Source organism: Typopeltis vanoorti, chromosome 10, assembly GCF_054136105.1.
Source record: "Typopeltis vanoorti isolate ZY-2024b chromosome 10, IOZ_Tvanoo_1.0, whole genome shotgun sequence".
Taxonomy (NCBI): domain Eukaryota; kingdom Metazoa; phylum Arthropoda; class Arachnida; order Uropygi; family Thelyphonidae; genus Typopeltis; species Typopeltis vanoorti.
In genome coordinates, this window is record NC_143558.1 from 4,790,741 (window position 1) to 4,807,098 (window position 16,358).

Consider the following 16,358-nt stretch of genomic DNA (forward strand, 5'->3'; position numbering starts at 1 on the left):
TTTATAACTGCACGATACTCAATTTGATCCATTTCAAGGGATACAGACAACACTTTTGTTTCAGCTGTATAAAACAAACTGCTTGATATTGACTTGCAATTTTACATGGATGCTTATGACAGATGTACCAAATTATAAAAAGAAATCACTTGCTGATAGTGTTGCCATCTATGGTCGAGGCCAATAACTTTTCAGAAAACCCTCGTATGATTTGGAAAAAAGGAAAATGCCCACAAGTTTGGACAAAAGCAATAGTTATCCCAATCTATAAAAATGACACAAATCTGATTGTAACAATCAATTAATGTGGCATCAGCTTACTTAGTACATGTTATAAAGTATATGCAAAAATCTTAGCATATAAACTTAAATGTATAGTAAACCCAAAAATTAATAGAAGGAGAAAATGGATTCAGAAAAGACGGGTCTTACACAGACTCTGCGTTTACGTTTAAAATTACTAACAGAAAAACACAGAAAAATGACCATAGAAACACACAACTTTTATTGATTATACCAAAGCATTTGATAAAATTATCACAGAAAAACTATTGGAAATCCTGGAAGAATAAGAAATACCAAACCAACTCTTTATTTTATAGTCTTATTTTTTCTGTAAATTTAAGGCACGTGGTGTCTGTGAATGGTACACTGATATTGGTGTAAGCTTCAAAGTTCGGGAGACATTTGCAACCAACAAAAGCGTAAGTCTATCTTTTGCAGCTTTAAAACCTGGAGCGGAACGTTCTTCACAGGAAATGAAGGTGTGTGATGGCAAATTTTTTCCAATAGAGTCCAGTCTCATCAGCATTAAAAATGAGATCAGGAGGATAACTTCCTTGTTCTACACAGTCTTGAAATTCTTTAGGAAAAGCAGTTGCTGCCACAACATCTGCACCTGCTGCCTCACCACATAATTTGACTTACTTTGAGACTTAACTCTCATGAACCAACCTTTGCTTCCTAAAAATGTTTCTTCGCCTCCATCTGTCCTTTTAAGATCCTCAAAAATTCTTTTTGCTTTCTCAGTTATAACAGCCTGCGTCAGAAGAATGTTTTTCTGATTCAAGTCATCCACCCATAATGATAATAATTTTTCTATTTTTTCATGAAGTTTATCCCTTCTATAATTTATGTTTTGCATTTAGTACTGCCGTAGATTGTTGCACAGACTGTTTTATTCTATCTGCATTTTTCGTAATTGTAGTAACAGTCGATGGAGGTAAGTTCATACTTCTACAGACATTAATGTGTCTGCCCATCTTCCATTCTTCGAATCACCTCCATCTTCTTTTCAAGTGGGATTGATTTCTGTGCCTTCTTAACACCAAGTTCTGCTAACTTTTTTGCACTTCTTTTATCAGACATGGTATGTAATTACGTACTTTATAGTTCGCCCACCGTTTGTAGGTCCCTGCTTCGCGTCTTTCCAAGAATAGTCAATTCATGCTGAAGGGGAGAAAGAAATGAAGGACGTCCGAATTGGTCGCCAACATGCAAAATCACGTGCTTTATAGGTAAAAACTGTTATACAAGCAACATAGTTAACAACAATAAGCATAAAAGAGAAGTTAATTTTCCGACCAGTAATAATAAACGACTCATCCCACAATACGGACTGATTACCCTATATTGGAATGGACTCTCCTTTTTCTGAGATACGCAGAAGTATTGAAGGATCTCTAATCGGTGGGCAAACTATATCAATTTAAATATGTATGTATGTAAAAAAATTAAATAGAACAATTAGGTAGATTCAACAGTAAAACTAGGTTTGATACATATATGTTGTAGTAGCTCGGTAAACACTCAAACACTAGAGTGCCTGCTAGCGTCGTTTCTCAGTCAGACCACACTATAGTAAGAAAGCACGTGCAGACATCCAGCGTTATTGTGAATCAGCTTAAATTGAACCGTCGTAAACCGAGGGCGGCCTGTACTTAATTATCAAAGTTGTTGGTTGGATTTGCAGCCAGCTGGAGAGGATCAACAATGCAAGAAAGAACAGAGCTTTTATGGAATCCCAATTATTTGCATGTGACTAGAGATAAAGCTGGCTACTCAGTTTCAGAATACAGATCACATGACAGGAAATTACTGAACAGCAACTTAATATTTAAAGTGGCCTAATAAGATTCCCAGACTTTTCCAAGACAATTGTCCATACGTGAGATCCTCTGTTGATTGACAACAGTAAAATTCACAATGATATTTGTTTATTAGCTAAGTGGTTTCTAGGTAATAAAGAACTTGACTATTAATAATTTTTTCCAACAGTTTAGATAGAATTCAATTCTTTGGTAGTCATTATGGGGAGCAAATCTGAGGAAGATTCTTCCACAGCCTGGTCTTAGTCCAATCAAACTTCTGGTTATTTCCTAAACTGATGACCACTCAACTCAAAAGTACATCCATTAAAAAAGAAAAGAAAATTATTCCAAAATAGTGTGTGAAAATAAAGCAGACTTCAAACTATCTTTTTTTTTTCCCCAATAATTTTGTTTTTATTTCTTCTGGATGGAGCTATCCAAATGGAAGCAGTATTTTCATCATGATCCTCTGAGATGATGGACAAAAATTTAAAAAGGAATGAAAGTTTTTCATCTCAATGAGAATTGGTTAGTCGTGCATTCAGTATAAATGTTTCTAAAGGAAAACTGAAAACAATAATCTAACCCAGTATGAAGCATAAAAATTATGACAATCTCACTTGATATTCTTCTAATGCCACAGAGATGACCTCCATTACCAATGAAATATCATCATCGAGCTTATTGGAGGCCTAAAGTAGCAAATGCCATCTTTAGTTTCCAGAACAAGGATTTCGATTTCTGTCCCTTCTTTGTGCAGTGAAAATGAGAGACCCCCTTCAAGTCATGCCAAACATATTTAGAGATCCATAACCTTCTTCATTTTAAGGGTACATCATTTAAAACTGTGATGCCGCAAGCAAGACACCAGTTAGTGCATGGGCCTGAACCTGTCAGATGAGTCAGGAGGCTTCCAGTCAACTGGCGTATAATGCTGCCCACGTTCTCTGCCAGGTAATGGCTGGAGAGTGAGTCTGAGTAGTAATACATGGATGGCATTGTCAAGGCCACATTATGGCATGGAAACTGGTGACTACAGATGTCATGTGCAAGAGAATCTCTTCTCACTGCATGTCCCCCATCTAAGCATGAATGAATCTTACAAACTGACACTGCAGCAAAAATTAATCTCTCTCAAACTAGTTTCGACAAAAAAGACAACATAAGAAATATGAACATACTGTGCAACTACAAATTGTGAGACCCCTCAACACTTCTGTGCATGGCAAAAGAAGGAATCCATTCTGATAATAGGGTAATCAATGCATTTCGTAGGAAGAGTGTTTATTATTATTGTCAGAAAATTAGTTTTTCTTTCATGACAATTCTAGTTTTTAAAGTGGGAACTATTTTGCTTGTACAACAGTTGGAAAATTTTGCAAATAAAGCACGTGATCTTGTGTGTTGGTAACAAATTCGTACATCACCTTCGACTCTTCTTGGCAAATTGCTAGCCGAGGGTCTCACATCTGCGGTCAGACAGTACAAACCAAGCCAGAATCTCCTCAATAAAAGCTCTTTAACATCCACATTACTAACTGTGGCATTAACACCAACATATATGATGTTCACTATCACTTCCAGTCATCCAGAAGACATCATACTTTTTACAAAAACCAAGATTGAAACTTCATCCACTACTATCCACTTTCAATGTCAAAATTACACACTTCCTGATTTTTTTTTCCACAAGGGTGGCACAAGCCTTTATGAGATGTGACATGGTTTACTAGAGAATGGCTAATTTATAATCCTCTACTTTTGACATTCTCTGCCTCTAGGTGTCTACCTCTTCTTTGCCTCTATAAACTCCACGATGTTTGTAGAAAGGGTTATGGTCTTTAGGCAAACAAAGTAAACATCCTGTAGTTAAAATGGCTTGATGGTCACTCTTATTATTATTATTTGACACCTCCGGGGAGTCCAAGGACTCATCAAGGGCTGGCACCTACTCTACAACTCCGTCTCCACCATTCAATCACCAACTGACCACAACTACACCAATGCCATCTACTGCCAACCACCACTGGTATTTCCACAGACAATGACAAACATCCATGGCAATGGTGGGATTCGAACCAGCAGCCTTTTGGCTGGAGAGCAGATACGCTATCCACTTGGCCAACCAGGCCGGCCTGGATGGCCGAGTCAATCTCATGACATATCATGAGATTTGAGAAGACTAGCGATCTTCAGCTAAAGCCAATGTAAGGAATGGAAATAGTTTTCCAGTGAAATGCCAAAAGAAATTCGTTCGAAGTCCATAAAAGTTTATGGGCACTCTTCTCCTTTGTTTTCGACAATTAAGAAATCGGCTGCCGAGTTTAAAAGTGGCTGTACCAGCCTTGAAGATGATCCACGTGAAGGACGTCCAAAAAATGTAACAATCCCAGAAATCATTGATCAAGGGCATGATATGGTATTGGATGACCAGCGAGTCAAAGTGCATGAAATTGCTGAGACTATAGGCATTTCAAAATAACATGTAGAATATATTTTGCATAAAGAATTGCATATGAAAAAGCTTTGCACAAGATGGGTGCTGTGTTGCTCACAGTAGATCAAAACTGCACTCGCATGAAAATCTCTGAACAGTGTTTGGAGTGTTTTAACAAGAATAAAACTGATTTTGTGTGTCGATTTATTACTATGGATGAGACTTGGATTCGCCATTACACACAAGAATCCAAACAGCAGTCAAAACAGTGGACAGAAGAGCTTTTATTGAAGCGGTTGTTCAGTGCCAAAGAAGACAAACTCGGTTCAATCAGAAGGAAAGGTCATGACATCAGTGTTTTGGGATGCTAAAGGCATTTTGTTTATTAATTATCTTGAAAAGGGTAAAACAATAACCGGGGAATATTATTCCTGTCTTTTAACCAGACTAGATGAAAAAATTCGTGAGAAAAGACCCAGTTTGTAGAAGAAAATTAAGCAAATTAAGGGATCTGTACTATGAAATGTTGGAACATCGATCATATTCCCCAGATTTGGCTCCCTCTAACTTCTATCTCTTCCCAAAATTAAAACTCTTCCTTGCTGATCAGCATTTTTCTCCGAATCAAGAGGTGATTGCAGCTGTAGAGGAGTATTGTGCAGAACTTACTGAGGATGGGATAATGGCGCTGGAATAAATACATTAGTCTTAAGGGAGATTATATTGAAAAATAAAAATAACTTTGAAATTATAAATTCATTTTTTTATTTTTAGGCTGAGAACTTTTCAGACCACCCTCGTATATGTAGCTTACATATAGACTTTAACACTAGTAGTTAAACAGGATAAAAATTAAACATAGCATTAATAAAAGCTTTTAAATTAACCAGGTCTACAAATGTGAATGTAGCTAATGACATATTTGTCTGACTGATGAACTAGCACAATTTTTTAAGTCTATGTATGTACGAGGATGTGCTGAGAAGGAATCGAGGTAGAACCATGCAACTTATACATTCCCGATGAGTGTCATGCCTTCTTACACCACTGCTGCATCATTTACAATCTTCTGAGAAAAAAGTCTTTGCCATGTTGCACAAACCGGTCATTTTCACTGTAGGTGTTTATCAGGACTTTTTCCCCATCCCATATACTTGTTTTCAAAAATTAATCTTTTATCTATAAAAAGTTTGATTCTGAATTACATATAAAATTAAATATTTAAGTGAGAAATTTTATACATACTTTTTAAGCTCCTTCACAAAATTGATATTAAAGCTCTCATCCCAGCCACAGTCTAACAAAAACTTAAACTCATCTACTTGCAGTAGATAGCAATGAGGAGTCTCATCTAAGACTCCTGACATAGCTTGCAGCTTGATGATGGATGTCATTATATTGCTAAACGACATGAGGCTCAAGATATCACTAGACAAACACAAAATGAATAAATAAATTATAAGAAGTTGCTTTTAGAGATAAAATGCCAAAACTTATTTGCAAAATGTGATAATTTTTTATAGAAAAAAAAAAAAAGGTTAATTTAAGAAGCATTTCAAACATACATATTACAAAAAAAAAAACTAATAATTTAAACACTAGTTTCCTGATATGTACCCTTAAAGAATGTATAGGATTCTATTTTGATTTACAAATAATAAACAGATACAGAGAAGTTAAAAAGACATATTGAAACTCATTCTAATACCAGCACATATGCAACAAATTACACACATCTAGCTCTTTTAGTACTAAAGAAGGATTTGAAAGTTGGGAGGTGGAAGGAAGAGGAAAAGCAGAAAATATTTTTGGGCTTTCACACCATTCGTCTACTATAAATCCATCACCAATTGTGATAATCATGTCCTATCCTTACTTTCATATTGAATCAAGGAATACACTGTAGTCACAAAAAATATCTCATCTTAAATTGTCTGGAAGTCATTATCTAATCTCTTCACATAATGGGAATTCAACAATTATCTCCAAACTATTCAAAGAGAGAGAGTTGCTACATGCTATGCATCACTGGTCCTTAATGTGCAAAATTAGTCAATGAATAATCTTGTATATAACACTATTAAATTCAGATATTTTATTGCTAATTATATACTTTTATTATTATTATTATAAAAACCTCAATGGAGTCAAAGACTCATCTAGTTAATTATATACTTAGTAAAACATCTTATCTGAATTCATTATGCATATCACTATGATCCTGAAAACTATATTATATCATAAAACATAAATAAATATACTATATCATATACCATGGAAGTAGAATATAAAATACTGAAAGTAGTATTATTAGTTCCCAAGCTGGACAGGTCAAAGGGAAGGAATCAGACAGAGCCATGCTCAATCTTCAACATGGTTCTCCAGAAGTGTGAAGCTTCCAACTTGTAAAAAAATTTGCTTGTCATGAAATTCCATTAGATGCAACTGAATGAGCTTTGACCCATGAATTGGAATAATGGACGCTCAATAGGATCGTGGAATATGAGAGACTTATATTGAGCAAGAGTATGTCAGGAACTTACCCATGAATTAAATACATAAGACTTTATGGAAGAAATAACACAAACATGAACTAAAAATATGTTTCATCACCAAGGCAATAATTATGGACTTTAATAATTGATTTTGAAGCCTTTAATGAAAGAAAAAAAAGTTAAGGATGAAAACAAAATGGTTTGAGATAACTTTTGTTAATGCACATGCACTTACAGAACTGCAGAAGAAGAGATAAAATATGAATTCTACAAAAAAAATGGAAAAAATCCTATAAAAATACTATAACATAACATTATTAATAAAAGTCATATATATACCAATATAAGAAGTTATAAAGAAGCTGCATGTAACATCATTTTTTTTGTTACAAAGCTTCTGTTAGTCACAATGTCTACAGATTTCCCCACCGATGACAGAGTACCAGTATGCTGCACTATCACCCACAGTTTTTCTTCTATTCATAAACGATCCATCACTAACTTCAAATACTAACCAGTTTTGTTGATCACAGCACACTCCATTCATCCATTTCATTTGACAAACCCTACAGTGTCCATATATTTTTGGGGCCATTGTTGTTCAATTTGTATGTTAATGATATTGGATCGGCTTTAATTAGTGATATCCAGCTGTTTGCAGATGATGCAAAACTGGGGAGAGCAATGCACAGTCAGGCTGATGTTAATGTCTTACAAGAGGACTTGAATAGATTGCATGAATGGGCAGGTAAGTGGAACCGACAGTTCAATGTTGCCAAGTGTAAGATTTTGAGCTTCGGTAAGCATCGATGGGATGCAAAGTATACACTTAGTGGGGAAACTTTAACAGAAATAGAGGAGATGAGCGATCTAGGAGTGATGGTGGAGAAGGACCTGAAATTCAGGGAACACATTGCACAAGTTGTGAAGACATCACATTGAATAATGGCAATGATGTGAAGAACCCTGACATGCAGAAATAGAGAGGTTATGATTCCATTGTATAAGGCCTTGATCAGGCCTCATATGGATTATTGTGAACAGATTTGGTCACCAGGTTTTCATGGTGACAAGGATATGTTGGAAAGGATACAGAAAAGATTCACAAAGGTAGTCAGTGGTCTTTGGAATGTGGAGTATGAGGACAGATTGAGAGAATGTAAGTTACAGAGCCTCGTGAATAGGAGGAAGACGGAGAGGGGATATGATTGAGACATATAAGCTGGTCAGGGATTGTTATCAGGTAGACATGGAAGAGATTTTTCATAGAATTAGAGAGAGAAGTAGAACAAGAGGCCATTGCTGAAAACTGTATATGGAAGATGTGAGCAAAGGAGTTAGAAGCAGGTTCTTTGCATGGAGGGTGGTTGGTGAGTGGAATGCATTGCCTGAATGTTTTGTGGATGCACTGAATCAGTTTAAGACGCTGTTGGATGAGCATTGTATGCAATAGTGAGTACCTCCCACGATGAGTCTCTGACTCCATTGAGGTCAAATGTTAATAATATATATCAATAGCTACAAGGCTTTCCATAATTAGTGCCTTAAATACTGATTGCCATATTTCAGTGGATTGAGGAAAAATCTTATCCACTTCAAAGAAACCAAAATACAATCTTCCACCCCTAAGCCTCTCCTGGCTAAGCATATCATATCCATAGCCTCCTCTGTATCTAAAAATCTAGTCATCCTTTTCGACTGAAGATTATTTCTTCAGTCGAAATAATGCTAGGACAACTCCTAACATCATATTAATCCAAAATCTGTCCTAGCTTTGAATACTGTTCTCACATATAGAGTGGTGCACCAAGACAAAAACCTCTAAAAATACTTAATGATGTCCAGATGGACAATTCAGTTAATGTGCAACTCTCCTCTCATACATACTTACTCCAGTCTGTGAGAGAAGCGTCACCCATACCAAATGGAATGTGTTCTGCTGAAATCGTCAACACCATTCTTCCACATTCCCTCAAATTGATTAACACAAGCTGCTCAGGCCAGGACCCATTCATTGTTCAGCTCCCAACATACTGAACCAATTTCTTATCCTCCTTTAATAATATATTTAGTTTAATCCTTTATCCAAGTGTAAGCAAACAAAATTTGCATCTGAAAATATCTTCAGGACTGAAGTAAGGTGGTGCATCGCTTGGCAACTCGTAGCAAAGGTGGACCAAACTCTCATCACTCCCTGTCTCAGTATCTCCCATACTGCAAAACACATCTCCTTGCAGACATGTATACTGCCTATGCATTAAGGGAAGGGCCACTACGCAGACCGGTGTACCACCTTATTATTAAATTACTCTGGATTTAGAGAAAGATGTTGGAAGTTTATTTTACGCTTAGTTAGACTATAATAAATTTAATTTAATGCTTTATCCAAGTGTAAGCAAACAAAGTTTGCGCCTTTGTTTGCTTACACTTGGATAAAGCATTAAATTAAATTTATTATAGTCTAACCAAGTGCAAAATAAACTTCCACATCTTTCTCTAAATCCAGAGTAATTTAATAATAAGGGGGTACACTGTTGGCAACTCATATAGGTAAATATGACCTTTCCACTGCTTCTGCCTTAGTATCACCACTCTGGGTCTGCCTCCCACTGACAAGACCTCAATAAAGGTCGAAACCGGTCTGCGTAGTGGCCCTTCCCTTAATGCATAGCAGTATACATGTCTGCAAGGAGATGTGTTTTGCATTATGGGAGATACTGAGAAAATGAGTAATGAGAGCTTGGTCCACCTTTGCTACGAGTTGCACCACCTTACCTCAGTCCTGAAGATATTTTCAGGCACAAACTTTGTTTGCTTACACTTGGATAAAGGATTAAACTAAATTTATTATAGTATAACCAAGTGCAAAATAAACTTCCAACATCTTTCTCTAAATCCAGAATAATTTAATAATAAGGTGGTACACCAGTTTGGCAACTCATATAGGTAAATATGCCCTCTCCATTTCTTCTGCCTTAGTATCACCACTCTGGGTCTGCTTCCCACCAACGTGACCTCAATAAAGGTCGAAACTGGTCTGGGTAGTGGCCCTTCCCTTAATGCATAGCAGTATACATGCCTGCAAGGAAATGTGCTTTGCATTATGAGAGATACTGAGACAGGGAATTATGAGAGCTTGGTCCATCTTTGCTACGAGTTGACAAGGGAAGTACCACCTTACCTCAGTCCTGAAGATATTTTCAGGCGTAAACTTTGTTTGCTTAAACTTGGATAAAGGATTAAACTAAATTTATTATAGTCTAACCAAGTGCAAAATAAACTTCCAACTTCTTATCCTCCTCTTTCATACCTTTTAACCTCTATGATATGGACAATCTTCCCCACACACACAGTGGTGAGCTATGGAAATTTTAACAAGGCTCACATCGTCGAGCAAAAAAAAAAAAAAAGACCTAATTTAGTCCTTATAATACTTATATTGCGACTTTGTAGAGCTTCTGACAGATATGACAATACCTGTAGGATATTGTAAAAATAATCATAATTTAAAATTCTGAATATTTTTACGTATTGTTTATGTTAGTATGTTTATTAGTTTTATAACACGCATTACCGGCACTTGCGATGTGCCCGTTATTGAAATTGTTTTGTCAAAAATGATATGTAAAGTAGTTAAAAATTTATGTACTTACCGGATTTGAATAGTTGTGTTATTTTAAATTTATTGTAATTTAAAATATTAGGTGTTTGCGTTTTTTGAAGACATTCTCTTGACGCTAACGGAGACGTGTGCCATTTCATTATACCTAGTTTCTCGCTTGCTACTTTCATGGAGTGCGCATGCTCGTCGAGAAGTTTGATGTGTGATTGACAGCTGACAAGTTCGGTATCGAAGCAACGAGAGAGTAAACAAGATAGCGTTCGGAAGGAATTTAGAACACAGGCCGGCAGATATTTAGATTCAGAGGAACTTGAGTTTTTTTTTTTTTTTTTTTTTTTTTTTGTGACAGTCGGAGGAAAATTAATAGTATATTCCGAAAAAGGAATCGTGGAACTATTAAGTTTTAATGTGGAATAAGTATTGATAAATAAAAGGGAAATATTGCTATAGATCGTTTTAAAATGATATTGGAGGAAGATTTACAAATTGGAAGATTTATAGTAGATTCCGAAAAGGGATCGAACTGTAAGTTTTATTTTAATTGGAAGAGTTAAGACTGTCAATAAGCATTTAAAGAAGAATTTGCTATTTACGTTCTAAAGGAATGTTCGAGAAAACTCTGATTAGGAGGTTTTATCTGTATTAAGGACGCCGGATCTAACTATTATTTCTACTAAAATGAGACAGAATTGAGTCAGGAAGATTTAATATGTGCTACATGAGTGATAAAACAAAGATCCTGTGAAAATGAAGAATAACGTCATATGTCTTAGGAGAAGGGCCTTCACAGAGAGAGAAACTGACTTATGAACATTTTGTCATTGTGCAAACAAAGTGTTTAGTCTAGTCTTAAGTGCAAATTTATTTTTAAAAGGCCTTGGATCCAATTAATTTGTAGTTAGTTATGTAATATTTGTTTGAAGTGTATATATATTGTTTTTGTTATATTAAATGTATTTATTTTGTATTTTTGTCTTGAGTCAGTGATTTATTTGGATTCTGAAAGAAATAGTAAAAAAAAAAAAAGAGGTCAATTGCACCAATCGGAGTGAAAACCTCTGTGCATATAATAATATATAGGTACACTCGGAAATAAAAAAATAATTGTTAGAAAAAGAGATCATATACATATACTATATTTAAACAATAGCGCAGCCGGTAGGATTAATATTATGATAATATCTCCTCTTTAAATAAACACTAATTATTAACAATGGTGCAGTCGACAAAATTGGCTATCACATAACTTTATTTTAGAATCCAAAAAAGTAAATCTTGACTCAAGTAAAATAGCTACAGGAGATAGTAATTCTAATGGTTAAGTTTCTTTAGTTAAAGATGAGGAATTTTTTAGGTTAATTAATCCAACTTTAGTAATACCTTCTTTCTCAGGTGATAGTAGTGAAAGTGTAGAAACATTTTTTAAATATGCAGAAAAAATTAGAGATATAGGAAAATGGTCAGATTTTCATTTGTTGATTGTACTTCGTAGTAAATTATTGGGCAAAGCCAAAACATTCTTAAACACATCTCCTTTACTGAGAGACACTGACAGTTATGCATTATTTAAAAGTCTGCTAATATCAGAATTTTCAAGTGTAAGAGAATTAGGGCCTAACATTTGGAAAATTCATCAGTGCATTCAAGGAAATAGGGAGTCTGTTTCAGAATATTATCATAGACTTAGGAGCATTGCTCATAAATTTAATGTTTCATCTGAAGAGAAATCCTCTTTAGAATGGTTGCTGTTTAATCAATTTAGGCTTGGTCTTAAAGATAATTTGAAAGAAACAGCATACAAGAAAAAGATTAAAAATCTTGAACAGTATTTTGAACTTGTTAAAGAAAAGGAAGAGAGACTTAGAGATATATTTCATTCTGAAAATAATAAGCAGGTAAATTCTTTTCAGTATAATCAAACTCATTCTCCTAGCATTGTGGCTGCAGATAAAGTGAGAGAAGGAAAGTTTCATAAATTAAAAGGTGCTAATAAAAAGAAACAGTCTAAGGAAACTTATGTGAATTTCACTGAAGATATTCCAGAATCTGAGTCCAAGGTACAATTACATCATTTGGAAAAATTAGAGGAACTGAAAACATTTCTTAGTGAAGAAATAGAAAGACAACAGAGACCAATAGTAAAAGGACAGGAACTTTTGTTTAAGATGATATTGGATTTAACAATATCCAATAATCTTACAGATAATCAATCTTTCTCTTGTAAATCTAATGGTATTGACAGGAATAAAACATCTCAAAGGAGATATGTTCCAAAATGCTTCAGATGTAATAAACCTGGTCATTTTGCTAAAGACTGTTATGTTAAGGATAAATCTTGTTTTCAGCATAAGAAATCAGAGAATAAAGAAAAATCTGGAAAAAATTATTATTCCAATATTATACTGGCAAGGACAGAAATGTGAAACTACTCATTAGACATGGGTAAAGCTAAAGACAGCTCCAACCCTAAAAGAGAGTTTGATGTATCATTAGCTCCTTATGCTAATGGAGGTAATCCTTTGACAGTTTTATAAAGATTTATTGAAGATGTGCCTTGTGAAATCTTACTTGACACAAGTGCACATATCTCGCTCATTTCTTATAGTTTGTTTAACAGAATTAATTCCAAATGACATTTCAGTTTTAAGTTATCCAATTAAATTAAAGGGTACATTTGAATCAGAAATTTCAGCTGATAAGAAAATCAATGTTTTTATTTCAATTCCTTGTTTTCCATTGAAAGTTTGTCATCCATTAGTTGTTCTTCCAGAATTCTCAAATCCAAATGAACAAGTAATATTTGGAATCGATTTTCTGAAACATCATGGTTTTGCATGTAATTTTGTTGATAATACAGTGTCCTTGTGTGGACTAAAATGCTGTTTAGACATGAAACCAGGTGACAAAGGAAAGTTAAAGCAGTCTCCTGAAGCTTTTCAAGACACTAATGATAATGATCAAGTGTTTAATATTGAGACTCTAAAGAAAGATGAGAGGGAAAATATTCAGGAATTAAAAGAGAATTTGGTGCAGAATTCAATGAAATCAGCAATTACTAGTGAAGAAAAGGATAGAATTCTGAAATTCTTTAAATCTGCCTTTGAATTTTCTCTGGTGTTTTCACAGAGGATATTGTTTCAATGTCTTGCACTAATGCAGTAGAACACTCAGTGCAGATTTGTACTCAATCTCATTTATATTAGGCAATATCAGACCCCACTGAAATATATGGAGTGTTGCCAGAAACTACTGCAGGAATATGAAAACACAGGAATAATTGAGAAGTCAAATGAAAGCCTGAAGTTTGTCTTAGACTCGAGAACCATCAATAAGGTTACAAAATCTATTTCCCTCTGTGTAAAACTGAGGAATTATTGATATATTTGGAAGGAGCACAATATTTTACAAAACTGGATTTAAATTCTGGCTACTTTCAGATTCCTTTGAAGAAGGAAGACAGAAAAGACTTCGCATTTACTACTAGATGGCAGAAATATCAAGTATGTCGATTATCACAAGGTGCAAGAAATTCTGCTATGTCATTCCAGTCTTTAATGAATTCTGTCTTATCAGATATGTTGGGAAGTGGAGTCATCTGTTTTCAGGAGGATCTTCTAATTTATTCAAGGGATATAGTTAGCCATTGTAAAATCCTATGGAATGTCTTAAAGAGATTAGATGAGGCAAATCTATCTTTAAAGTGCTCTAAATGCCAATTTTTCTTAAAAGAAGTTGAGTATTTAGGTCATAAAATCAGTAGCAAAGGAATTATGCCAACTCAGTCAAATGTAGAAGGCATATTATCAGCTAAACCTCCTAAAACAGTTAGACAAGTTCACAGATTTATTGGCATGTTAAATTTCTATAGAAAATTTATTCCAAATTGTTCACAGCTATTGAGACCCATAGTGTGCTTGACAAGGAAAGGTGTTAAATTCAATTGGGGTGAAGCTCAACAAGAAGCATTTGACAAACTAAAACTGGCATTGACTAAAGCTCCAGTTCTCATTTATCCTAAGTTTGGTGAAGTATTTTATCTTTCTGCTGATGCTTCATATGATTGCATTGCTGCTGTACTAGAACAAAAAGAAGGAGAAGATTTTAAGCCAGTAGCTTTTATAAGTAGAAAATTATCAGGTCCAGAATTGAATTATTCAACCAAAGAGAAGGAAGCACCAGCAATAATTTTTCCATTGAGAAAATTTAGAGGCCTGTGTAGCTCAGTGGAAGTGGCGCTTGCGTCCTCTGCGCTTGGTCGCTTGAAGTCAGACTTAAGTTCAAGTCTACTCTCCGACTGGAGGAACCTTTTCTAAGCCTTTCTTCGACCGATTCCCGAGTTAGTCGATCTCTGGCACGGGCAAGCGGGTTTTTCCTCCCAGAAACTCAGGTTTTTCATCCCGTAAACTCAAGAAAATCGACCGTAGTACCTACATTATGTCAGACAGTAACATATCTTGTTAGGGTTAGGTACCAAGAGATGGCAGCACTTGTTTACCAGCCTCTTCATCGGTGGCTGCTATAATTAGTGATAGACATGGGCCAGCTATCTCTGATTGGCTACCGGTGGAGATTGAACTGCCCACTCAGTCTCCAAAAGCTAGATAGGGTTAAAAGGCCTCGCCTACTCCCTATAAGGGAATAAAAGGTGTTAGCTGATTTATTTATTTATTTATTGTTAGGACAACCTATTCAAATAAGATCTGATCACCAGCCTCTGTAGGATAAAAATCAACATATAATTAAGTGGGCACTGGAACTGCAGGAATATAATATTGATGTGGCTTATATTCCAGGAAAAAGAAATATAGTTGCTGATTACTTATCTAGATCTCTAGAATCTGATGATGATGAATCATCTAGGAATAACCATTTTAATCAAGATGAGGAAAAATCTAAAATTCATGTTATTCATAAGGTGAATAAAGAATTAAATTTTCAGAAAACTAGGCAGTATACAAATCGTTTTAGAAAGTATAAGTCATTTGCACCAGGAGATTTAGTATTGTCAGATGATAAATCTAGTATAAAAAGGATTGAGAATTTAGGAAGGAAAGCTTTAGGTTCATATAGAATTTTAGATAAATTTTCTCCTGTGAATTTTAGGATTCAAAATGCCAAAAATCCTAGTAAAATTATAAATGTACATTCTGATATGTTTAAAAAGTACTTTTTAGGGAGTAGAAATTTAGTTATATTAGGAGACAATATGAATAGAATATTGAAAGATGAGTGTTGTTTTCCTAGTACTAATTGTGCATCTCATTCACAATCAAATAGTAGGAAAGGGAATAGTTTTAAAGTTCATAATTCAAATATGCAGCAAAGGAAAAAAATTAAATTTCGGTAAAACTAAATCTAAAGCAGGAAATTTTAGAAATCTCAGGGTACATAATTCAGATAATGTACAATGTAAGAGTGGTGATAATCAAACTGACTCTAACATGGATGAAATAGTAACAGAATATCATAGGTTAGTTAATATAGAATTAAGTAAGCCAGAGGAATGTGAAAATACCTCTAATTTAGTTAGTAAGGATAAAGAATCTCAAGCACCTGTAGAATTTGATTCTGTAGATTTAGGGCATAATTCAAATAGTTTAAATAAAATATTTGAAAGGTATAGAAATGAAATTTGTAAGTGTAGTAAATTAGAAGATGTAAATTCTGAATCATCTCTAGCATCAGATGATTCTGAAACCAGTGATTCCAATAGT

General features: G+C 34.7%; 1 protein-coding gene across 5 annotated transcripts in view; it reads right to left on the reverse strand.

Annotated features, from left to right (window-relative positions):
* Cpsf100 (cleavage and polyadenylation specificity factor subunit 2) overlaps positions 1–16,358 on the reverse strand; it is a 325,511-nt gene that overhangs the window by 289,066 nt on the left and 20,087 nt on the right. For 4 of the 5 annotated variants that reach the window (XM_090399663.1, XM_090399659.1, XM_090399662.1 and 1 more), the window contains exon 2: positions 5,773–5,955. In XM_090399663.1, coding sequence (XP_090255789.1) covers positions 5,773–5,939 — 167 coding nt within the window. In that variant the 5' untranslated portion in view covers positions 5,940–5,955. Of the gene's footprint in view, positions 1–5,772; positions 5,956–10,675; positions 10,782–16,358 lie in introns of those variants that run through there. The other variant, XM_090399660.1, reaches the window with a different exon arrangement.